Source organism: Cyprinodon variegatus, unplaced genomic scaffold, assembly GCF_000732505.1.
Source record: "Cyprinodon variegatus isolate N-32 unplaced genomic scaffold, C_variegatus-1.0 Scaffold241, whole genome shotgun sequence".
Taxonomy (NCBI): domain Eukaryota; kingdom Metazoa; phylum Chordata; class Actinopteri; order Cyprinodontiformes; family Cyprinodontidae; genus Cyprinodon; species Cyprinodon variegatus.
Genome location: NW_015150694.1, coordinates 4555 through 30274, shown reverse-complemented (window position 1 = coordinate 30274; position 25720 = coordinate 4555). Strand labels below are relative to the sequence as shown.

At 36.2% G+C, this 25720-nt stretch overlaps 2 protein-coding genes across 7 annotated transcripts; one reads left to right on the top strand and one right to left on the bottom strand.

Annotated features, from left to right (window-relative positions):
- Positions 1-2441: 2441 nt before the first annotated feature.
- Positions 2442-12477, top strand: LOC107089160 (troponin T, cardiac muscle isoforms-like). 6 transcript variants are annotated; one of them, XM_015381794.1, is made up of 12 exons: positions 2442-2539; positions 2618-2663; positions 4401-4435; positions 4531-4552; positions 7224-7287; positions 7377-7493; positions 7585-7662; positions 7808-7909; positions 8008-8117; positions 8234-8324; positions 9424-9464; positions 12438-12477. In XM_015381794.1, exons 2-12 carry the CDS (start codon positions 2635-2637, stop codon positions 12475-12477), a joined length of 729 nt encoding a protein of 242 aa, XP_015237280.1. In that variant the 5' UTR covers positions 2442-2539; positions 2618-2634. The 6 variants fall into 6 exon arrangements, with proteins under 6 accessions (XP_015237280.1, XP_015237274.1, XP_015237278.1 ...); XM_015381788.1 differs by lacking the exons at positions 9424-9464; positions 12438-12477 and having other exon boundaries at positions 2443-2539; positions 8234-9349; XM_015381792.1 differs by lacking the exons at positions 9424-9464; positions 12438-12477 and having other exon boundaries at positions 2445-2539; positions 4404-4435; positions 8234-9350.
- Positions 12478-14111: 1634 nt separating this feature from the next.
- Positions 14112-25429, bottom strand: LOC107089164 (plakophilin-1-like). Its single transcript, XM_015381800.1, has 13 exons — positions 25148-25429; positions 23999-24093; positions 22209-22651; positions 21944-22085; positions 20109-20316; positions 19614-19773; positions 17995-18112; positions 17670-17846; positions 17209-17379; positions 15601-15754; positions 15247-15433; positions 15044-15128; positions 14112-14662 (listed from the first exon to the last, which is right to left on the bottom strand). Exons 1-13 carry the CDS (start codon positions 25350-25352, stop codon positions 14588-14590), a joined length of 2220 nt encoding a protein of 739 aa, XP_015237286.1. The 5' UTR covers positions 25353-25429; the 3' UTR covers positions 14112-14587.
- Positions 25430-25720: the final 291 nt, after the last annotated feature.

The window sequence follows — 25720 nt, the reverse complement described above, 5'->3', positions numbered from 1 at the left end:
GCTCATGGTAGCTTAATATTGCATAAATAGGTATTCAACATATTTCAAGCATGGATTTTGTGGACTGATGAATATTCAAACTATGAATAACTTTATTTCAAACAAACCAATAAAAAACTGAAATGTAAATATTATAAACAAGGCATGCATAATTGTTATATGCAAAGTTTAGTGCTTATGACTGAAAAAGTATGAAGAAGTGAAACTTATTTATTCACACCCCTCCACCTTCCTATTATCCCTACACAATCAATATTCCTGATACCTATTTAACTTACTATTCCATTCTGCTGCAAACATGACATGAAATTAGTCAAATCAGTTGTCAACATCTAAACAAAAATAAAATGCAAAACACTCACTGAGATTATAGCAAGAATATAACACTACAATAATTGGACAATTCTTTTAAACAAGTCTTTATTATCAGTCTGGATCATCTTAATGTAGTGATACAATTATGTTAGGCATTTGTCCGTGCTTTCCTTATACATTCATAAAATCTGTAAAAGCAGAAACCTTTGGTAGCATACTATGTTACTCAACATTTTTATCCAACATAATAGTTATTAATCACATAGGAACTACTTCCATTTAAAAATGTGTTTTCTTGGTGTGTAAAGTTATATATCTCTAAGGTTTTAAACAAACTCAAAGCCATGATCCGTGCTCTTTGAGTAATTCTAAAGTATCTATATCTATTTATTTATTTAGACAAATCCTAAAACTCAGCAGGAAGCTGTCCTCATTATTTGATCTCCCCAGAGCCTTTACTTTGAAAGGACTCTTCTACAAGCAAATATGTTCATCTGAATGCACCACTGAAATACAGACTGTAAAAATAAGATGAAGAAAAAAATATATATTTTTCTTAATTTTTTTTTTTATTGTGATGTAAGAAATTATATATTCTTAGAACAGTCAGGTGAACATATTTGCTTTAAGAGATCATTTCTTAAAGATATTTAAAAATGTTCTAATTTGGATTGAATCTTGCAGGAGCTCATTTTGCCACAGGGGGGCAGTGTCTGGTGGAATAAAGGGCCTTTTTTTTTTTTTTAGACCTGATACCTCTCTCCACCGTTTTCACCAAAGTGGATTAAACTGTTGGTTTTGTAAAACTGGACAAAATGCTTGTTGGAAGACTGAAGGATTCTGATGAAATCCCGGATGAACTAAGGAACCCAGTTTAGCTAAATACATTTTGCTCAATCACTTTCTCTTGTTTGTTTTGTCCGACTTAGGAGCCAGACAGGTGTGGTTTCCAAACAATAGCCTTCAGAAAGATAAATGGGATTCTTTCCAAATCAAAGAAAATCGGTTGAGAAAAAATGCAAAAAAATTACAATCTTGGGAAAAAAATATCTTATTTTGTTTTTAAAGAGCGTTTCGTTTTTAAAATTCTATGTTTTTCTGCTAAATAAATCTTTCGACTGAAAATAAGCATTTTAAGCTCATATATATATATATATATATATATATATATATATATATATATATTGACTGCAGTCAATCAATTAAAGAACAAATATGACTTCATATTTATTTATTTAGTTCCCATAACCATTTTTGTCTTGCCAAAATTAATAACCGAAACGGAGAAGGTTAGTTTATACCTCCAGAGCTTCATAGATACTGTAACTCCTGTCATGGCTTTACAACTAGCACTAGTGGAGAACTGGCAAATGCACTGACAGGTTGCTTCAGTATTTGCACATACAATTCAAAAATAAGCTATTAATCAATAATAATTCAGGAACGCCTTTGCTCTGAAGGAGAGGGTTAAGTGGAAGGGGAACCTCCCAGCCTGACAACTCTACAAACACAGCTACAGCTTGGCTTCAGCTCAGATGAGAGAAATGAGTCATAGTCCCCACTGCAGTGTCCAATAGAGGCTTACAGCAAACAGAGAGACTATCGGAGGGCTTGGCATGGCTATAACAGCAGTTGTTGATAACATGTTATTGCTTGTGAGGGCAGAGATGAGATTAAAGGCAAAGTACAAAAGATTGAGACAGTTAAGTGTGTGGCATGTTATTCATTGTAACCCCTGAGGTAGTTTAGCAGTAAAAGTCATTACCATATCGGTAAAAACTGTCACTTTTACAGAGGCTACAGAAAGTGAAGCCTGTAAAGTTCATTCTAAAATAATTGTATTTAATGTTTATAATTGCTTCCCCGAAATAAGATTTGAGCCATGCTTCTTTGTTTGCATCTACATGCAGGAGCAGGTTTATGAGGATTAAATGCAACTTGCAAGTCAGTCAGATCTGAAACAGTGAAACTTTTTTTCAGGACATTAATCCTGTGATTTACCGCCGAAGCTTCAAAAGGTAAAAATAGGCAATACAGATCCATAGAGAACGCTTCTAGTTAAGGCCATCTACCATCTGTTTGTAGGTATGTGTCCATCAGTTGTAGTCATGGACTGTTTGCTGCCATGTGATCCTCTGTTGGGTTTAAAAGCTTAGGAGCGAAAGAGAAGAACACAGTACACAATTCCCCACTGGGCACTGTCTGAATCACACAAACAGTCCGGGTAAGTTACTGCAGGTTCAAGATGTTCTTATAACTTTATTTTGCTGTTGTAAATGCGGAGCACCTTTCTGGTGTGTAGGTACTGTGTCCCGAAACATGTCGGACACCGAAGAGGTCGCTTATGAGTGAGTATTTCTGCAGAGAGAATAATTTGACAAAAGAAATGATGTAATCTATTTAGACAACCGTTTTCTTGTCTTTCTCTTTTTTTTTTTTTCTAGAGGTAAGCTTCCATCAGTGTTTTCGGATCATTGAACCCAAATTCCATCCAGATAAGTCTTCACATTTCAACAAAGAAGTGTATTGTATAAGCTGCTGATTCATGAGGACACGAGGAAATCTAGTGCTTATTTCTGAAGCAACGAGAGAAAGAAGCTGGGATTACATCGTATCCATTAATTTACAAAATATGTTACATAAAGTGTTAACATTTTATTGTGCAAAAAAGAAATATTTAGTGGTTTAACATTAGAATTGGTCTATGAAAATCAGCTCTTTGTCTTGTAAGTGCGTTAGAGGTAGCAGGCTGATGTGTCTGTCACTTTACCTCATGATTTACCTACATTTATTTAAAGAGCCACCGGGCTGCATCTGCTTCTGCTGGTTTATGGTGCAGTCTTTTTTTATTTTTATCCATTTGGCGCCACAGCAGAGGCTGCTGGCTGTGGGCTTTTGTGTCTGCTTGAACTTTGACCTTTGTTTCAGCCTGCTCTGTCTGAATTACTTATCATCACAGGGGATCTGCTCTTCGATTTCCAAGGGAGCATAATGTCAGCATGAAATAGATAAATTGTCTCTATAGCTCTCTGTGTGGGATGCTGCCAGTGCAGTTTGCCAACTCCTGTAACAAAGCAGCTCCCATCTCCTCCCCTATGTGGAGTACAGTTGCTGTAACTGAGCAATGTAGGTCACTAAGTGTTCTCCACAGAGGACCTTGGGGAAGTAGGAGCCACGGACAATACCCACTTTCATTTTTTTGCCATTTAGAGGTTCTCCTAAAATGCAGGTTGGCTTAGCTTCTTTGCAGTGAAACAGGGTTTAGATTCTATGCCTAGAGGGGCTTAATTACAGGTTTTTTTTTCTCAAACAGACCTGATGAGGGTAACTGAAAAACATAAGACACTTAAACAACTTTAAAAGCATTTAATTTCAAATGGACTGGAAAGACTGCAGGCAAAAACAAAAAAATCTGAACATAACATTTTAAAGGACATTTTAACAAGAAACAAGGTAGAAATAATTAATGAAGTGGAAGTAAAATCAGGCTTCTTTTATTTGATACCCTTACAATTAAATTAATTTCAACTAATTGCTTTCAGAAGTCGTCTAATATAAGAGACCTAAATTTGTGTATAGATACAGTTAATCTGAGAAGGCTTCTAGGATTGAAATATTTCTGAGCAGACATTAGGATACATGCGATATGAACGTTTTTATCACGTGACATATTAAAAGGTGATTGTTAAGCCAACATTTTTTTGTTTTACAATCCATTTTAATTGAAATGTAATCTATGAGCTCATGTTTGTATTTATTAGGAGCTTCCTTAGTTTGTTTTATTGTATTTTGTTTTGTTTTTTTGCATTACAGACTTGGGTGGAGGAAACCTGGGTGGATAGTATCAGTGATAGCAATCTAAAGGTCTAAAAATGCAGATATACCTCTTGTGTCTGCAGTCAATCATCCCTGACAGGTGATTGTCGGTGTTTAGGGATAGCTGACTCACTCTCTGCAGCAGTACCTGCCTTAGGGCTCTGTTGTTACTGACAGACTGTTAAGGGACAACCGGCAGGGATTATGTGTGTGTCACTTGATAAAGAGTTTTTGCATTAAGTTTTGACCTTTTGCTCATCCAATCTATCAGCAGACACTTCAGAGGAAAATGGAGTGGGTGCAGGTAAGCTTCCCGCAGATGACTTCCCCTTTTATGGTTTACAACATTATGATTTACCCTCATTAATCTGACTTTCTTATTCAATTCCTGGTAAACAGATGATTCAAAGCCCAAGTTTAAGTAAGTCTGGAGCTCAAGTTTTTTTTTTACTCATGTAGTTACTTTGAATTTATAAAAAGAGATTCATACCCCTGACCCTTTCCTGAACCGAGTCTTTTAATTTATTGGAGGGATTGAATGTGATGGACAAACAAGAATAAGTAACTAATGTAAAAATCTAAATGATGCATAGCTTTCATTTTCTATTACAAAAATAAACATAAAAAGTGTTTGACAGACCAAAGTAGACCCAGAGTTTTCGAGTCTTGCCAGAAGATATTAATTGGATTTGGAAATTCTAGTTGATCTAAACATTGAGTTTTAGCTCTGGCTGTATGTTCAGGTTATTGCTCTGTTGAAAGGTGGTCCAATGACCTAGTTCCAAAATACACCGTCAGAGGCGGGCCACTTTTAAAAAGTCATATTTCACTTCTTATCCATAAAATATGGAGTTAAAAAGTTAGACATTAAAAAAATTTAATTAAGGTATATTTCATTACTTCATCTGACTTTGATTAACTTATTGTGCATTTCATTACCTAACTACATTTTTCATTATTTGATAATGGAATTAATTATATTTCATACTTAACTATATTTTATTTGTGATTTTTTTTTTTATTCTTTAACTTTATCAGACCTTGACAGTTAATGATTTCCTTAAATATTTTGATTTTATAAATTCTATACCTTTTGGCTGTCAGAGTTATTGTATACTATATTTAGCTTAATTCATTTTCCCATCTACTTTCTCTGCAATCCAATCTCTGCTGAAGAACAGACATTCCACTGCATGTTTGTGCTGTGTTTGGAAGGACATGTTTTCAGTCATACCAGTGTTTTTGCCCGCAAGCAAAGCAGTCCTACTTTCGTGAAGGGAGCACCTGTTTGCTCTGTCCCCTATGTGTCGAAGCTTGATGTTGCATAATATAACCTGCTTTACGTTTCTTCAGGAATGTATTGTCGACATGTCTGATGCCTTCCATGGTTCTCAGGATACAATGTGTTCACTAATCCTCTTACATAGCTGTGGCTTCACAGATTAGCTGGGTGTATACTGAGATACAAATTACATGGTTCATATTGTATTTTCATAATATCAGACAGTATGGAGGGGAATAGAAATAAAGACAAGTCGATTAAACATACCTTCCTGTTAGACTTAGACAACTTTTATTGCATACACAGAGCGTATACAAAATTCAACATTTTGAAAGAAAATTGTAAGAAATTTTGTTTTGTACAGCTTTCGTGACATTTGCAATCCTTAAAGTGCAGCAGTGATCAAATGTAAGCAGTGTGGGAGAAAATAAACATGACGCAAAAAAAAAAAATAATAAATATGGCAGCAGAGGGGAAGCCAGAAAGTTTTTATAAGGGTGGCCAGGCAATAACCAATGCACACTGAGGGGTGGCCGAAAGCAGATTGGCACCAGAACCTCAGGGCCAATCTACACTCTTCCAACAGGAAAATTAACGAGCAAAAAATCTATATTTTCTAAATAAAGACAAACTATACTTTCCTACAGCCTTTGCTAACAAATAGACACGTATATTTAAACATCCGTAATTTCAAGATAAAAGGCATAGTGGATAAAACTCTTTCAGTTTTGAGTTCTGGGGCACTTGTGTCAATCATTCTGCATAAAATTTATATTTACAAGCACTACTATCTACATAAATTAATTAATTGATAGGTTTTTATTAAAATTGTTATTTATCATTAATTTAATGAAGACTCCTACTTGACTTGCAGAGACATAATTTTCTCTTTACCCCATATAACCCAAAACCTAGCTCTGGAAGCGCATGAATTCTGTACTTATCATATTTGACATTAGTATGTGGATGTGTATTATTGACCACAAAAAATTAAAATGTTTTGAATACTCCACTTGAGTTTTACTGCTGCCACCATCTGTTTTAGAGGGAAAACTGGTGGGAGTGGCCACAGGCGTGGCCAATGATAGGGTAAGGGTGGCCACGGCCACCCCTGACCCCCCATCTAGCTCCGCTCCTGTATGGCGGTTCAGACCATTGAATATAGAATGTTGGACTGTCATATAAAATTCCAACAAAGTAATTAGGACTAGATGGGAACACTATTTGCTTATCACTGCTTTTTACCTCACTTTAAATAACATCCCAATAAAGAAAATGAATAAAACAGGACTTAAGGTCTAAAAGGACATTTTTACTCTCAACCAGACAGAGAAGATTGTTCAGATTACAGTACGGCGTTCCTGCTACTGCCATAGGGAATAAGGAATGTGGAATGAGCCCAGAATATTGTTTGAAAGAGCTTCTTACAGTTCAGCAGGGACACACCCAGTGAGAGCAGCAGCTACACACACGCATTGTGTGTAGCGGTGAGTCATCACTGAAAGTTATCTGTAAGACTGAAAGAATAGACTCCAAGGTTTATCCACATGCCCCCATTGTACTAATATAACAAACAGATATAAGTTTGTCATATCTGTGGTGTGCACAGCATTAATATCGCAAATAACTGAAAAGTCTTCAAAAGCTGAAGAACCTGCAGAATCATATAACTAACAATATATTGAAGGTTTTGGTTCTAACAAGACAACTTATGGAAAGTGTGTAAAAGGGTATGAATACTTCTGCAAGTTGCTATATTGTACCCAATAAGAGAAGCACTGATTATTGGATTTCCATACATGCCTCTTAGGCCTGCATTTGTGCCTGGCTTGGCCCCTCTTAAGATCCCAGATGGTGAAAAAGTGGACTTTGATGTGAGTTAATCTCAGAGCTAACCAAAGAACCTGCCAGCTCTTTGGGGTTTGGATAAGTCTTGTACTCATGTTTTACACATTAATTCCAGGACATCCACAGGAAGCGAATGGAAAAGGACCTGACTGAGCTGCGCACCCTGATTGAAGATCACTTTGAGAAGCGAAAGAAGGAAGAGGAGGAGCTGCTTGTGCTCACAGATCGCATTGTATGTTCATGTCAGTTTCTCTGATGAGCTGATTATTTGGTTTTTAAAGACTGCTCCTGATCTTTAAGGTTTAACTCGTTGTCTTTTCCAGGAAAAACGCAGGTCTGAGAGAGCTGAGCAGATGAAGATTAGAGCTGAGAGGGAACGAGAACGGCAGGCCAGACTAGCTGTAAGTGGAGGCTGAAAACACGTCCAGACCTCAAAGGCTGTCAGCTGCCTATACAGTTTAACAAGTTAACTGTGTAATTTCAGAACTTTTTAGCTGAATAGGAAATCGTAGATCAAAGGTTTTTCTTTTCTTTTTTAATTATTAGGAAGAGAAAGCAAGAAAAGAGGAAGAAGAAGCTAAGAAGAAAGCAGACGATGATGCAAGGAAGAAAATGATTTTATCCAACCTGAGTTTTACTGGATATACGGTAGTTAACCTGCCAACTAATAAAAACAATATATACTTTTATAGAAACTGAGCATGCTTTTTTGGAAAATGTTTGAAAAATTATCTATTGATTTCCAGCAAGCACAACCTGGAACTAAAAGGCAGACAGAAAGGGAAAAGAAGAGGAAAATCCTAAATGACCGCCGCAAAGAGCTAAACATCGATCACTTGAAGGAGGACAAACTGAGGTAGAAGGAACCGATGTGTGTTTTAAAGCCTTAGTACATCAAGGAAAAGCTCCAGTTTCGGCTTCCTTTTATTTAGGAATTAACATATTCCACTTAATTTTTCTGCCTTTGCACAGAGAGAAAGCAAAGGAGCTGTGGGATTCTATGCGACAGCTTGAGGCAGAGAAGTTTGAGCTTCAGTTTAAGTACACCAAGCAGAAGTATGAGGTAAAAGTGCTGAATTGTTATTACTGTGGAAGTGCACAAACAATAAAATTGTTTGGAAATGACTCATTCCAGGATGAGGACGGTGAAAGAAATGATTTTATACAAAGAAGCTTTGCAAAACCACATTATCTGTCATCATAAATAGATCTCAGCCAGAGATCACCAGCAGATAAAGCAGCATGCAACTGTCTTACAGATATGACACCTTTCAACAATCACAATGATAAAAAGATGGTTTTTGAACAGAAGCTCATTGTAAAGAAAAACATATAATGATGAAACTTTTTCTAGTTGCATAACGTTAAAGGTGTCAGAAATTTCAATATATATATATTTTTTTTAGGGTTTCAGATTGACAGAAAATGAGCAAAATATCAGTCTCTCCTCCTTTAGAGAGTATGCATGTTTAATTGCTGACCTTTGACCCCCATAAAAAGTCATCTTCCAAGAAACTCAGGATTTTAAAAATATGGCCTCACTTTTCCTTTTAGCACACATTGCAACAACTGCTCTTGTTAAAACACTAAAGACATTTTATTGAGTGCATATTATTACAACAAAGATTAAGCGCCATAACCCCCCTCCTCTTGTCCAGGCAATGTGTGTTTTATACAATAAATCTCTGAGAAAGTTATATGTCTCTTCTGAAATGCATTATGGGGGTTCTTTGTCTTTGTAGAAAATTGTATGCTTAGTTCAAAAGGCTTTACACGATGTTCTTATTTTTATTTTTTGCCTTATCTACAGGCTTTTACTAGATGTTTTCTGCAGGCCCTATCTGCAGAGCAAACTGATCGATTCCGCCCATCATTCCTCTAGTGGGGTTGTTTAAACTATCAAACAGAAAGAAAAAAAAATGGTTTCATAGAGTGATGGGGATAAAAGAAAATATTTTCTTCCACATGTTTTATGTCTTAGTTCTTATGTTTATTCATACATACAATAAATATGCTTCTCCATGCAGAGTTACAAATAAGTTGTTACCTAGAGATACGGATCTTTTTGGGTGTTTTTTCAGACAATATTTTTTATCTTTTTTTCTTTGTCATTAATCTCCAACCAGTTGAGTAAGTTTTTCTTCGTATATGTTTTTACACAGATCACAGTGCTCAGAAATCGTGTCAGTGACCACCAGAAAATGTAAGTCTGCTGTACCCTTTTTTGTTAAGATGAAGTTAAAAAAAAATAAAATAAAATAGGTTTCTTATGTGTGCTACAAAAAAACACTATTACAACTACAATAAGGGAAATTTTCTTTAAAAGACTAAATGAACAAGCATGGTAGCAATGGAGGGCCATAAAAATTACCTTCTCATAATTTGTCACGTTCTTGCTGCCAACCTGATTGTAATTTATGGAGTTTGTCGATAAACTAACATAAATTAGTCTATACTTTCAAAGTGAGAGTCAAACAATGTCTGATTTTCTAAATAAAAATCGGAAAAATTTGGAGAACATGCTTTATAGAAACCCACTTTCACCGTGATTCAAATACATTCTTCTGCTCAAAGGGAAGTTTTCAGCCCAGTCTCATATTTTTCTGCTTCTTAAAGTTTTTGTTCCAGGACTTGGTCTGTATTTAGATTCATCCAATATTTTTGGTCTACTCTGTTGGGCTTTCCTTACCCTACTGAAAAGAACCTGTGCAGAACCCCAACATGTTGTACCACCATGTTTTATGGTAGTTCAAATGGTAGGTTCTCTTTTGTTTTTGTATTTGCGTTGCAGAGCTGGGTTTCTTAACTGTTTTCTGGGTTCATTTTATCCTTTATTTCAGTAACGTGTCTCTTGAAGGCAATTGGAAATTAAATACAAGCAAATACAAATTTGTGGTTCTCAACTGGAAAAATTGTGAAAGGATTTAGTCCTTAAATTTTCTGTTCACCTTCTCAGCTGAAACACACTGGCTACAAAGTAAGAGTGACCAAAAGTATGCAACCAATCAGCTGCTCAAAGATTCCTAAATCAGCCATGCATATAATATAGGGATAGGAGGACTTATTTCAGCCAGTATGTCATTTAATCTCTGCTCACATACCTAGGAATTAATTAATTAAACCCTAGCTTGCAGCACATGCTGTCCCCGAAATATGATTACAGACAAAATTCAAATGACGTCTTTGTTTGCATGCGTGTCCTTTCAGCTGCTCCCACATTCAGCAGGAGCAATTTGTTCTTGTTCACACACTAGGCAAAGTTTTTATGCTGGCTGCACTTCCTCACACAACTGGAATTTTTACCCAGATCCTCCGCATTGCAAATATTCATACAGTACTTCACCAAATAGATTTTACAACTTTCTTTGCGTGAATTTTGCAATAATTCATTAAAACTGCTATTTTCAAATTTGAAAATAAAACACAGTAGTAAACTGTAGTAAAAACTGCAACATTCTTAGCAAAAAAACCTCACTGGCCGGTGAGTGGCACAGTCATGCTCTCCCTCTGTACTTGCTATTTGCTGTACTTGCGGATTAGCAGGTGTGCAAATGCAAATGCAGTAGCAAATAATTAATTTACCAGACTCGTTTGCTCCAAAGACTAGTGCAACTTCTGTAAAGTTTCAGAGCACCTTTGCTGCCTTGTGTTGGCACCAATGGTCAACAGCTTGCCAGACGAACTTTAGTTTCCTTTTTTGTTTTTCTGACTCAATTTTGAGAAGTGTAATGCTGAGAAGAAGCCATTTCTTCCCTATGTGGAGCTAGAAATGCCTGTTTTGCTTGTCATTTGGCTTCAACCTACTATTCCTCTTGATAATGGCATCATAACCCAAAGTGAATATTTTCATACTTTGGACCTCTAAAAATTATTTCTTTCTTTTAATTTTTTGCTACAACTTTTTTGATGTAAAAAGCTGTAGCTATTTCCTTCAAATGCTTACGTTTTTCATGTTCTGGATGACAGGTCATTAAATAATGGTTTTCCAAAGTTGTTTGTATTTTGCTAAACTGTTTATTCACATCAGTTCACAAATGGTTGATCAGATAAACGTTACCTAAATAAGAACAAATATGGAATGTAATTGCAAATAAGTATATCTTAAAAAAAAAAAATTTAAACATTTAATTTCAACATGTAATAAAATATTTCATTTCATTTTCTATGGAGCATTTAATTAATTTTACATTTCATCAAGTAATGGTACATAGTTTATTTTTTACATTTATTCATTTCCTGATACATTTCTTGATTTGTTTTTGGCCTCTTTGACACTCCATAATTCCGTAACTTCATGAGCACTACAGAAGAATTTCTCTAGAAATAATAATAATAAAAAAAAAATTTAATTAAGACAATAAGAGTGTCTCAGTATGATTAGTGTTCTGTCCTTTATTTTTCAGAAGATACTGAATTGAAATCAAGTCCTCTTTTTTACATTTTTGTCTTTTTAGATGTTTCACTATCCTATTTTCTTAGAGACCTGATTCAGGTTTTTTGTATCTGATGTATACGAGATTTAGGTAGTGAGACTGTAAAGCATATATTCAAGTAATATTCACAGAATGCAATATTTTTTTTAGCAGCACCTTTTTTATTATTTAGTTTGTTAACTGGTTTCCGCTGTTGTTACTTAAATATTGATGAACAGCAAGCTGGAAAAAAATCTTTCGCACATTTTTTTAGGGAGCTCTGCAGAAGTTAACTTTTTGTGCTTTTTTGCATCATACATGATATAAGTCTGTCAGATTAGATTTTTTTTTTTTTACTTGAATAAAACTTGGATGCCTTACTATATCAGTGGTGTCTAAATTGTTATCAGCCAATTTGTGATTTCAGGAGGAACTTTTATAGACTTCTCCATAGGTTTAAGAAATTACACCATGTTTGACATTTACATCCCAAAGTTAAGCAGAAAACTTTTTGAAATAATATCACAAACACAAACCATCTTTCTGCACATATACATTAAAAATAAATACATGTTATTCGCATCAGTGACTATGCCAGCAATACTTTAATAGTTAAACATTTAAATACAAATTATTAAAGTCTCTGGAGTCAATTTTACTAGACAGATACCAGTTACATTTTAAGGTATTTTTACATGGGAAAATGTTGTGGTTTGTGTTCTTCTGAATTTGGGAATTTCAGCTGACTTGAACTTTCTTTTTAGTTCAAAGGGCAGTCGGAGCAAGCGAGGCCTGAGGAAGTGACATCTGCTACAAAAACAGCCAACATCAGTCAACCTTAGAGAAGTGACTTAAAATTGATGACCGTTTGAACATCTGAAGAAGAACCTACATCAAATTCATCAATATTTTGTATTCTGAAAATATTACATATTCTGCATGCTAAGATTTTTGGAATTTATGAAAGAAAAACAATTCAACTGGGTTTCTGGGTTTAGTGAAGCTGTAAGAAGTCGCTTTTCTGTTTGAATAAAAAAATAAAATAAAAAAGGGTTGTAAGATCTCTGAAACCTTGCAAGCTGGTTTTAAAGAGCATACGATTTAAACCTCTGAACTCTGGTTTCAGTCCCCCTCTTTGTGCTCTTTTTTGGCACTACAAACCTACAGTTTTCTATAAATGTGGTAATCCAAACAAATTCACCCTTGTGTTATTAACTTATTATTTTCTTTTAAACTGTATCTGACTAACATCTCCAAAATTCAGCACACTGCAAACATGTGCATACTTATGACTTGTTTTTAAAAAAAAAAGAAATTTAGCAGTTAATCATAAGGGTGAGGCAAAAGGGAGGCAGTGATAATCTGACCAGATGCATTTTAAACGTCTGCAAAATTCAGAAACAATCACAGGGATTTACATTCAACACTGGTTATCCTGCAGGGAAATGACGACAACTTTTAGATTAAATATCTGCCGCTTTTGCCCCATACACTGTAACCCTGTTTTGGCTTTATTGCTACGATCTTGACATCTAATATTTGGATTACACATTTGGAAATATGAACAAAACAAAAACATGCCACAAAAAAACTGGTACAGTCAGTATCATTTATAAAACATGTTTTATACATATGCTGATTTCACACAATCAAAATCATTTTTTTAGCATTGCTACATTATACTAAAATACATTTCAGTGCAAAAATTATATTGCTGTATTTTAAAACACAATTTACATCGAGCAAAATTTGAACGTTAAGACAAAAAAAGCTAATTTGCAGTAAGGAATTTCGCTGCCATTTCCTACCTCAACCTTCACCTTTTCTTCCTACATTAATCCCCTGTCTTACCTTGACAATTTAGCAAGTGTATGCCTGAAGAACAGGTTATCTGGCCAAAACGCGGGCATACGTTGGATAAGTTATGGGTCCGTTTTGTATAATTTATGAGCACGCTGAAGTACGTTGGGACCCGTCGACCTACGGCAAGTATGTAGAGTTATGCTATAAGGGCCATAAGTTACAGGTAAGTTATGTGATCGTTGACAGACGTTAAGTGTAAGTTACTCATAGGTTGTGGTGTCTAGCTTCTCCAAAACCTATGAATATAGTGTGCATAACTTATGCTTAACTTATCAAGAACTTATCTCCAACCCATATCAACATATTTGACGTGTTCCAGGTGACAAGTGTTTCTAACTTACTGCTATTGCATAATGGCGTATTGGCAGCATTTTGGTATAAAAGGGGGTTCACAGGAGGAAACTGTCAGTACTCCTCCAGACTTTAGACGTGCCACAAGAGATGGCAAGAGAAACCCACGGCCACAACCAACAAACTTCCTAGCAAACATAATGCTGAATCTGCTGCAACTGCAAACCCTTTTTCCTAACTTTTTCTTCTTTGTTTTTATTTATTTATTTATTCTTTTTTTTTTCTTTTTTCAAGCAGCTAGGTTAATACCGCGATCAAATAAATCTCTTTTTATGCAGGCTGGATGCCTCCGGGCGCATTGGTGCCCCCCTTAGGACACTGGTTTGTGACATTTCATGGGCACTATGCAGCCCGTGCGTTATGCATGTTAGACTGTCATTGGACATATGTTCTGGACTCCTTATGAATATGCTACATATATGCCCAAAATTGAAAAAATACATAGAAAGGTCAGCTTATGCCAGCGTTTTAGAAGATTCTTGTACATCAGGCATAGGCTGGCTAAATCGCCATAGTGTGACAGGGGCTTTGGAAACATGATCTTTCAGCATATGCATAGTGCAGGAATGCTTATAAAGCTTATGAATAATTATCTCTGTGATGTAGGAGGGGATGATGCTCTGCCTCAGTGACTCCCAGTCCTGTGGATGCTCAGGTGCCGTGCAGGTTAGTCATTTTAGCATTTAGCTGTTAAATTGTGCTAATCCACAATATGGAGAGACCTGTGTGCTGCCATGGTGGTGTCATTCACAAATAAAGACTTGGTCAACCCTTGCTGCAGTAAAAAAAAAAAAAGACACGTAAATCAGTATTTCAAAATTAGTAATTACTAAGATTAGCTAAAATAAAGCATTAGGAAAGTTGTTAACTATTCATTATCCGGCTAATAAAACAATTATTCTTAAGCTGCCACATGCATATGCAAACTCAGGTCAAAGTATGATTCATCAAACCTGACCTACTGGATTCCACTGCATTATAAGTTTAATTTATTCTCTCTCGCTTTCATGAGAACCATGTCTAATCCAGCAGCCTTTACTTCTGTTCTCAGAAATTCCTGAGTAAGGTGTGGACTTTTGTGTCTAATGTAGGTTACTCAGAGGAGACACATTAGAGGACACACCCAGAGACAAGCACGTTTTGGCACTCAACTCACCTTTTTGAAAAAGCTTTGAAGCTCTTTATCTGACCAGATTTTGACGAGAAGAACTGCAGCAGCCTTGCTTGATTTGGGAAAATACCTAAAAAAATTAGAAAAGAAAAGTTCAAGCATATGGCTCATATGAAAGCTAACGAAAGGTATATTCATTTCAGGCACATGTGTAAGAGTTCATTCTCTCTGCATTAATGTCACCTTACATGTTTTGGCTGATGTTGCTGAGGGATTTTATGAAGTTGGTGCCTAAATATCTCTTGGTCATGTCAAGGTCTTTCAGAACCAGGCAACTGGTGGCATTGCAAGCCATAGCAAGGTTGTCATCAGACTCGTTTGCTCCAGACGTGCCTTCTGCGAGGAGACTCAGCAACTCTGGGAGAGCTTTACGGCCTAAAGTAACAAGGCCAATAAAAACACATTTAGTGTTGAACATAAGTTAACACTTGCAAGGCTGCACCTGCTTGTTCACAATATCAGATTTCAAAGACACACATATTTGCGGGATTTCACCAAGGAAACCTCACATACACGTAGTTCTGTTTTGACGTGCTTCTTACCAACTGCTTGATGCAGGTTTGGGTTCTTGATCAAATTTCCAACCAAAGCCAGTGTGGTCTTCTGCAGGTTGACTTTCTTTGAGTTTATGAGGGGCGCAATAACCTGCATGCCATTCAGTTTCTGCACAATGATCTGGCTTATTACACTGGAGACCTGAAGAAAGGCAAAAGCAGACCCTTTTATAATCTTTGTAATGTTGTTTTAAAATTGAGAAAATGTAAAACTAAATAAGAAGTCTGAATTCAGGTTAATGTTACATATAAAAAAACATTAAAAGTTCAAGCAGAGAATGTCATCTCAGTTGAGGAATAATCTATCTCAGTGGCATCTGGCCAACTTCACACCCTTTATTACTGAGTCACATTTATCATCGTCACAGTAAGGAAGAAAAGTATTTCAACATTTGTCTTGGCTGCTTTGGCACTGCAAGCGTGAATGTTATTTGTGTTTTCCGTTTTGACATAGAAACAAGATCCTTGCATTTCTCTGAACTCTTCACAGGGTCTCGAATGACATTAAACAATTCAAACCCAAGAATTTCTCATACACAATATTTTTAACCTTTCTATGTCAGTTTTGGACCTGTAAAAAATAATCTCTATTGTACTACGATGTATTTATTTATTTAATAATTTTGATTTTTTTTTTTTCAAATGATCAATCATAATAATAGGACAAAATTTCAAACTGTACATATAATTTAACTAAATTCTGTGTTCTTTTCCCTATATTTAAAAATATAGTTACTATTCAACCCAGTTCAGAATAGACTATGAGCATGTTATTGTTATGATCTTGCTAATAGGCAGGTGAATTAAATGAGCTAATTGCTTATTTAATTCACCTGCCTAACTCTGCCTGTTTTCTCATTACCGTTTATCTTATCCACCTGCTCTAGTTTTTATTTAACCTGCCTGCTTCCAGTCATCAGGTGGAGATTATTTCCGAGCCAGTGATGAGAGTGTTTTAGCGTTACTGTTTCTGATTACCTAATCCTGACCTGTTCTACCTCTCAACCACTGAGCCTGTCTGTTTCTGTCTGATCCGTTTGCCTGACCTGTCTTTGGACTTCTGCTGGATTCTGCCTATTTGCTGAACTTGGAGCCGTTTCCTGTTACCGACCTGGTTTTCCTTCGGAACCTCTTTAAACTTTAATCTCCTGGCTCTAAAACCTGAGCACATCCTCGACATCAGCTTTGGCCTCTGGATTATCCTGCCTTCCTTTGTCTGCTCAGATCTTATCTCCTGCTTGTTCTACGTCCTCTGCGACTACAGTGTCTCGGATTCTAAATGCGGCACCCGGCATGTCTTGTTTGACAGCTGACCAGCTGGTATCAACCTCGGATCGAACTAAAGGACCAGCCTCGCTCAGATTATCGTGGTCACTAACCTGTGTTTTCCTTCCTGCACAGTTTCCTGCCTTAGACGCCCTAGCTTCTCACTACAGATTCAATGTTTTTTTTGTTTTTTTTTTAAAAAAGCCTTTTAGATATCTGCCTTGAATACCGGGTTCTCTTTTCTGAGCCGTGACAATTACATAAAATACATTTCAAATGATCACTTTTCACAGGCATGATAAACTGATTTACACAGTAAATATAACTTACAATGCCTTCACGTGCAGTGAGATTGTGCAGTGTCCCGCAACAGGCTTCCTGAAGCTCTTCTCCCGTGCTCAAGCTAAGCAGTGAAAGGTAATCCTGCAGCGTTTTAGAGTGGATCAAAAGGGATGGTCCTTTAGGCTGCGGATCCTCAATGACTGCAAAGTCAAAGGGACGCTTTGAGGAAAAAATAAACAGAACATTATTAATTTAATAAAGTATTTTGTTAAGGAATTTTGATAATGGTGACAATGCTACATAATAACACAAACTAAACTTCTTCCTCTGTCTTCTACATTTCAGAATTGTTTTTCATCATTAGAGATGAAGTAGTAAAAATTAAATGCAAAATGAAAGAATTTATACAATATGCAGTTTCAAGACAAAGGGCCAAATACTTATTGAGTTTTGATTACGAGTCTGTAAGTATTCAGCGCAAGGGGATCCGATAAAATTGTCTGACTCACCTCCACCTGTGGAAGTTTGGTTTGTGAACTGAAGCAGCCAACAGGGTTGCTGTTATTTGGACTGGTGCTCCTGAGCTGACTCCTAGCCAAGGTATTTATATTGGTGAACAGCATCGGAGCCTCGTCCTCCAGTCGGAAGGTCAGATTGTGCAGGATGCCCACACAGTTTTCCAAACACTGTCAACACATTAGAAAACATGTGAGTTATTGTCACACATTCACAATGAGATACAAATGTAAAACAGCAGTTTAAATAAAGTGACATCTTTATTTTTGTTTTAAGTGAGCAATAAACACTTTAGGTTTTTTTTTTTTTTTTTTTTACCTCATCATTGGTTTTTTCCTTCTCTAGACAGTCTTTGATGTAAGCGGTTAAAGAGTCAATCAAACCTCGACATTTCCTCATCGTCTGCCTGCTGCTCTCCTTGGCACTGCTGAGGTTTCTGTTGAAATCAAAGCCAAAGTAAAACAACAAGTAAATGTCTGACTAATGATTAAGCTGATTCATTTAAAATATGTTTTCTAAAAACACAAAGCTTCCAAAGCCAGGCTGACACAACTAGGGAAGAATACATTTGGAAGTATTTACCAAAGTACCCTAGGGTTTCCAACAAGTTTCTGTTGTTGAAACAATGTGAGTCATATGTCAACAAGTTATGAGAATCATTAAAAGTTAATCAAACAGTATTTTTATGATAAAAGCAGGCCAATGCATATCCTGCAGAATAAGCCAAAATAAATAAAACAGAAAAAGTCATCCGATTCCAGCTCTTGCATAACGCCCCTGGATGTCAGTCAAAGATTCAACACTGCAGCCTTGCATTTACTGATGAAGTAGATAAGGTGCATGTCTTTATGCTACAACACATTTGGAACAACGGTTTGGGTAATCTAACATCAGTTGTTACATGGTTAGACGTGAAAGTCCCTCAGACTCCCTAAATAAACTTGGCAAAAGCTTTAATACAGCAGAAAACACGTGAGGGAGATCAAATTATTGTAAAAACAACAAACGAACTGCTGATGAGCCCAATGGGTAATTTCTCTTTCAGTTGTATTAAAAACTATTGTCACTAAACACTTTTTAAGTAAATTTTGTAAAATTATTTAGAATTCAGTAAATATATATAAAAATTAGGGCTTGGAAATAAAGACATTTTATAAACCATTAAACTTTACTGTTTATGGGGATGTTATTCTTGAAAAATCTTGTTTTTCTCCAATGTAATCCTTTGTGTTGAGTGACTATAGTTTCTCCTCTTCTTCTTTAGATGTGAATTAAAACTGATAAACAAGCACATTGTGTAATATCACTGGCAGCAAACACAATGTGTGTTATATTTTCACTTTTTACCAGAGCAGTGCCTGCCAAGTTTTTTGTTTTTGTTTTGTTTTGTTCTGTTGTTGTTGTTTTTTTTAAACAGCATGTTTCTCTGCTTGGATTTAGCTTGACAAGATCAGTTTAGTTTTATCAAGCTTGACTATGATCTAGTTGACGAGGAATCTTCACAGATAAGCTTGGATTTAGTTACACCTCGAATTTGAGGGATTGAAACCAAAGCAGGTTTTTAAAAGGGATTTCTGTTATTTGTTGTCAATAAATAAAAGGGGGAAAAAAAATATTTACTGCATATGGAATGAAAATATCTGAGATTTTTTTCAGCCATAATCCAGTTTAGGTATTTATACTAATTTAAGAATTAGAAATTAGTATAAAAGACCTATAAGAAAATTGGAATTCAGTGCCAACAAGAAAAGCCCGGATGACTAAATCTCTACTTCCAAACTAATAATCGGTCCTATTTAAAAAAAAATAGGACAAGCTCTACAAACTGCTCTGAATATGTTTTAAATGTTTGTGTTGTGGTTAAAATCCAGAATGAAGCTTAAAAACGTCTAAGAAGTGATGAACGTGCAGTAAAATGTAATCCAACACTTTCTCACCGAAGACATCCCGTGGTGTGTAAGAAGACATCTGGATCCCTGATTGTATCTCCGGACCTTGTCGTGTAAGGCAAGATCACATGCTCCATTAAGACAGGCAGAGCGTGCTTCAGCAGATCAGGCTTCAGGTTGTCGGCAGAAGACAAATTCCACAACAGACCTGGAGACAAAAGAAAAGCATAATCAGTCAGAAGTATTCCTTTACATAAAAAGTTTACATTTTTGAATTTAGTTAAAACATCTTGTTAAAATGTATTAGCATAATCAAGTTTCTTCTCATAACACTGCAAACAAAAATATCACTTTTTTTAACAGAAGTGAAATCAAATAGATTTTGACCTACTTGAAGCACAAGCATTACTTTTCAAGGAACCAGAATTCAGCAGTATTATGTACACCAAGACAAGCCACTCTTTGTCTGACCCGTTTGTTTGGTTTATTGTATGCATGTACCCATACATTTGAAGGTATACATTTCAGGGCCTTACTATTTACCTGTGAGCTGCTTATCCAGATCTACAGACTCTGAATCTCTGAGCTGATTGGCAACCTCAGTGATGCCGTCACAGCGATGGATCTCCTCTTTGTTTTTGTCGCTTTTAAAGGACAGATTTCGCAGAGCGGCAGAGGCCGTGTGTTTGACCTGTGAGTTGTGGCTGTGCAGCAAGCCGACAAGAGGGTGGATCCCCTTAAGCTTTAAGACCTGCAAAGGAAAAACACATGGATTAAAACATATGAAAAACTTTACATCTCAGATTTTATTTCTAATTTTATGCAGTTTTTATTTAATGATTCATGTTGCCTCTATGCAACTGCGATTTACTTTTCTTTTTCTCAAGTACAGCCCTTTGAATTGTCATGCTACTAAATTTTGCTATATAAACAAACTTGCCTCACCTTGGTAACAAGGCTATCTAAACAATGCCTCTGTTGAAAATGTGGAGGTGCTACACTGGAAAAACGATCTAAAAAATAAGTGAAAAGGTCTTAAATTAAGCGTATTTACCCTTAATTTGAGAAGGTAAATGAGATAGTTTGCAAATGGAATGAAAATTTTTACTCTTAAAATAAGATATTTAGATAAAATGCACTTGAAATAAGACAATTATCACTGTGTTTTGTTATTTTAATCGTAAATTGTCTTGTTCCATTGGCAAAATGTATCTTTTACCTCCTCAATCCAAGAAAAATGCACTTATTTTAAGAAAAAAAGATTTATCTAGATTTCATTTTATTTTTCCAGTGTATGAATAAATTGTAATTTTTATAATAAATGTTGATACTGTTAATCTTCATTTAACTTCCAACCACTTTGTATGTTGATGTTTTTTTCCTCCCTGCTCTCCCCTACCCAGGACTTAGCATATCCTGTGCTGGATTCAAATTACCCAACAAAGCAGAAAAGACTCACAGCAGCTCTCCTGTTTGCTTTCTTTCTCATAACCCTAACATTTAGTGTTCACTCCCACCATTAAAGCTATGGTGATATTTTCCTTCTTTTGCTTCAATTTCATTTCATTTCTTAATGAAATCAAGACAATTAGTTTGTCTCTTCCTCCTAAAAGGACAATTTACTTCTGTAGCATTTCTGCAGATTTGACATTCAATGAAAGCTTCGACTTTTTGATACCACAGGTACTAAGTGGTTTTGCACTTCTGGTTAACATAATACAAAAATAAGAGTTGATTAGTTATTAAATCAAGCCAAAGGACAAGAAGTCATAGCATGAGTTTCAGCCAACTGTTGCTTTTCAATGAATTTCCTAAAGTTACTTTATCCTGTTTCAGGTTGCAGGAGGTATTTCCCCGGGCTTCAGTGAATAATGGAGGGATAAAAGCCGAACAGGTCACCAATCATGGACCAACACAGAGAAAGGGAAAACCCCTCACACATTCACACTACGGCTACAACTAACAATTATTTTGCAAAGCGATTAATCTGTCAATTTTTTTTTTTCCATTAATCGATTCTTAGTCAGATAGCGAAAGGTTCCTTAAAGAATTTTTACAGGTTTTTTTTGTTAGCTGTTGAGAATTTCAATAATCGATTAATCAGATCAATTGTTTCAGCCCCAATTTACACACATTTTATGCAGACAGGGCCTGAAAAAACCCCCCCAAAAAAACAAGATTTAAAAGGTCTTGAATTCCCCCTCTGAACACCAACCACCAAAAAAACAATACTGCAAACTCTGGGGTAAACCTCGGATCAGTTTGTGAAGCGTAGAAAGCATATTGTATCTAATTTAGTTTTGTAATAACTTTCTTTAACTTAATCATCTTATAGCATATACAACATGTGAGAAAACAGTCCAGAAAACATGAAGCACCTCTTCTTTTGCTTTGTCGCTAATGAAAGTATTGTGCTGAATATAGGAAGCGCCACAGTTTTGATAATTTTCATCATCGCTGGTAAGAAACTGCACAGCCTCCTTCATAGTGATGTCAGCATTTAAAATGTTTCCATTTGATCTAAAAAGAAAAAAAAAAGAAAAAAACATATTTAGTGCATTTCGTAAATAAATGCAACCTTTAAATAAAAGTTTGTTAACTGATCGATTGTTCTTTCAATAAGAGAAATTAAGAATGACTCACCCAGAGTTTATTTTAGTCTTGGATGAAGAGTCAGTAGTGGTTTGCTGTGTGGGAGTCTTGCTCATGTTAGGCTGGCTGCCTTTATACTGACTTTGTTTGTGAGTCAGACCAAAGCCGTTTGCAGGGTACAGAGGTTGGGACTGGGAGATGGTCCTCTGCACAAAGTGATTGCTGGTGCTACGCTGATTCCTGTAGTTGTTCCTGCTGGCCTGCTGTTCTGTGGTGGGGTTTCTGGTGTGTGGGACAGACAGCTGGGTGCCATATCTGCCCCAGGCCACACCGGGTTCACTGCGGCTGGTGTTAGCATGACCCAGAGCCACAGTACTGCCAGCAGTGGGTTGAGTTCTCTCAAAGCGATACCCTGATGTCACACTCTTTTTCCTCACAGTAGATCCTAGGTTGGTGATTGATTGATGATTGCTTATGTTTTTGTCTATGGTGAACTGTAGAGGTTAAAAGGAAAAATAAACAGGGTCTTCAGGAGGGATGAGGCATTATGTATTATTGGGACAGCAGTAAAAAAATGACAAACAATAAAAACCCAAGTGCGTTAAAATCCAGTGGTACAACACCTGGCAGCCTTTGGTGAGAACTTTAGGTTTGTTATTTTATTATTTTGGAAAAGAATGAAAAAATGAAGAGTATCTTAAACTATTCTCTCAAATGTTATTGAGAGATTTTGAGGCATAGTTTATTGAATGTATTTTTCGATTGAGTTTACTATCCCACTGCAATGTCTCACAAGTAGGAGTGAATTCAATCAGATGATATATATACACATCAATGAAAAAACTTTTACAGGGTTTATACAGGAATGAGTAACTCTAATTTAATGCTTTTTAATGACATCAACAAATGTCGGCAAAATCCTTTGTCATTTTTACCGTGTACAGGCTGCAGCTATGTGCCAAATTTCTCGTTTTCCAGCCACTTTTGTTTTAATTTGCATTTTCCCCATTCCCTAGCTTTTTCTCTGCCTCAAGCTTCTTTTCCGAACAAACTGGTTTATGATCAATCCTGAAGCAGTTCCGCGCAAATATATTGCTATATAATATATCTGACCCAATTCTTTTTATAAACTTTTTTTTTTTTAAGGATTTTTAATTGCCAGGTTAAAAAAAATTATAATTTAATGACTTTTAATGATTTTTAGTGACCCGTGGAAACCCTGTTTTCTATCTAAAGGAACCCAGCGGATTGCATTGAGCCATTCATTTACTGAGTTTACCGTTCATGGATGCCCTGTAACAACAGTTGAAATTTGCTTGCATGGCGTCATTGACTTTGCAGCAATCCTCGTATAGAGCATGCATGTAGCGCCAGTGGAGAGGAAAACATCCCTTTAAGAGGAAGAAGTTTCCAGCAGAACCCAGCTCAGCGTGAACAGCCCATGGAAGGTAAATGCAGAACTTTGCACTTGCTAAGTAAATAAGTGAAAAAAATCACTTAAACTCTAAATCGGAATAATGTGAATACAAAGTTCTGGGAAATCACACAAAGTGAATTGCAAATTTGTTTTAAAATAGCAAATCACAAAACGTTTCATTTTAGCCTAATGTCAAGCTTCTGATCCCTGGAGTAAAGTCTAGACTCTAGACCGAAGCAAAGATTCAACATACGGCAAGCTCAACAAAAACAAAAGAAACAAATCGGGGCATTTCATTTGCTTCATTAGAAGATAAACAAAATAAATTCACACCTTTTCAAACTATCAATACGGGATAATACAAGCACCAAATATGAGATCAGACGTCAAACAGATTAGAAATATGAAGGAAAAATAAACTCACACTTTTTGAGAAACCATTGCTGTAGAAGGCGCTTCCATTAGATGTGTGGGACGGTGTCTTTACCCCATCTGTAAACACGGAGTCATACACAGGGCCTACGGAGAGATGTTATGTGTTATCAGTTGCTATCTTGTCACAGAATACACACCTTGTTTACAGTATAACCTGTGATTTATATCCTTTGGCTGTGGGAAATAAATAGAAGCTGCCTCTGATCTGTGACGATACTTCTCATCCATTGCCCATCCATTGTATTTTGAATTACTATAAAGATGCCGCTAAATTTTGGTGGTAGAAGAAAACCAAAAACTGAAGTTTGAGCACTAAGTGTCTAAATTCTCATTTTATACTGATATCCGTGTGGCCAACAATGAAAATCTTAAATTCATGACAACCAACAATTGTACAGCAAGTAGAATTTTGCACACATAAGAATAACTAAAGCTGCAGTTTTTAGCAGAGTGTAATGACAGCATTTGTGTCCAAACACTGATGTGCCCAGATAAAATCTTCATTTAGTTGCTTACAACAAAGTTTTAAGTTACATTTTCTGTTCTTGTTTTAGAGAAATCATAAAAAATAATCAATAAATATGTAACCGTATTCTTATTTTTGGCATGAAGTGACACTGAATGGAGAAGAGTTTGGAACAACCAGTTAAACATTAACCCACTGTATTCATTTAAAAAAAGAAAAGAAATAAAGTGCGTCAGCATTTCAAAAATGTCCTTTTTGGGATTTTAGTTTTTTTTTAAACCAATAATTGATTAAGATATACTAGATGACTTATTTTCCCCTTGTTATATTAAATGAATCCTTTTCTAAAAGCAAGCAGGTTGTTACTCTCTCTGTGGGGCCTAATCATTGCCAGATCATTACCTATTTCCTGGTAACTCATTTTAAATGTTGAAAGTAAGCAACAATCTATCTCATTATCTTTTCAGACAGGATATACAATCTACGTTCACACTGCAGCTTTTATGATGGGGGTCATAAATGAAATGACTAATCAATGGGAAATCTTTGGACTTTTAGTATTATATAAAGCGTAAAGTGTGTAGCCTTATTTTTTGTCTTTCAAAAACAGTTTACACTTAAGTAAACAGCGTCACTAAGGAGTGTAAACAGTCAAAGAAAGGATCCTCTTACTTGTTGGGCTCATAGAAGTAGATCCGCTCCTGCTGCTGTTGCTCGAGTGCCTCGACTTTATCCTCCTGACAGTTTGCACTTGCGCCTTTACGCGCTGCTCTCCGGATCGGTACTGATTCCCTGACGGCAGAGCCAGCGACGTGTCGTCCACATTCTCAATGGAAATCGCCGATTTCAGCGGATCGGCCTTCGACATTTTGCTCATCTTTCGGAGGAAGAAAACAACATCCAAAGAAGATGGGAGCTAAGGAAGAGCTGAGAGCAGGCTGGGAGGTAAAGCTCACCTTGCCTTGCCCTGCCCTGCCCTGCGCAATGAGACCGCGCCCACACGCAGCCACAATAGACCTACAAGACTGGACTCTTCATTTTCCTGCAGGCTAGACGTGCCGTACGCGGCTGTAAACTCCCTTTTTCTCTACAACGTGAGAAAAATGTGGAAGTGGTTGCAGAAATGATTCACTTACACTTTGGCTCCAGATTCTAGGGAAAGTTTATTCCTATGACCTAACTGGATACATGCGTAAATGCAACTTTAATGCTGATTATGTATCTACAAATACAAGTGCTTTACAT

Coding starts and splice junctions, on each gene's coding strand:
- LOC107089164 (XM_015381800.1), bottom strand. CDS start 25,352: ATGAGCAAAATGTCGAAGGCCGATCCGCTGAAATCGGCGATTTCCATT. Junction 17,380..17,669: donor CCAAACTTCCACAGGTGGAG/GTGAGTCAGACA, acceptor TTTTCCTCAAAG/CGTCCCTTTGACTTTGCAGT. Junction 15,755..17,208: donor TCACTGCACGTGAAGGCATT/GTAAGTTATATT, acceptor GCCTTTCTTCAG/GTCTCCAGTGTAATAAGCCA.
- LOC107089160 (XM_015381788.1), top strand. CDS start 2,635: ATGTCGGACACCGAAGAGGTCGCTTATGA. Junction 2,664..4,400: donor ACCGAAGAGGTCGCTTATGA/GTGAGTATTTCT, acceptor ATCCAATCTATC/AGCAGACACTTCAGAGGAAA. Junction 8,118..8,233: donor TTGAAGGAGGACAAACTGAG/GTAGAAGGAACC, acceptor GCCTTTGCACAG/AGAGAAAGCAAAGGAGCTGT.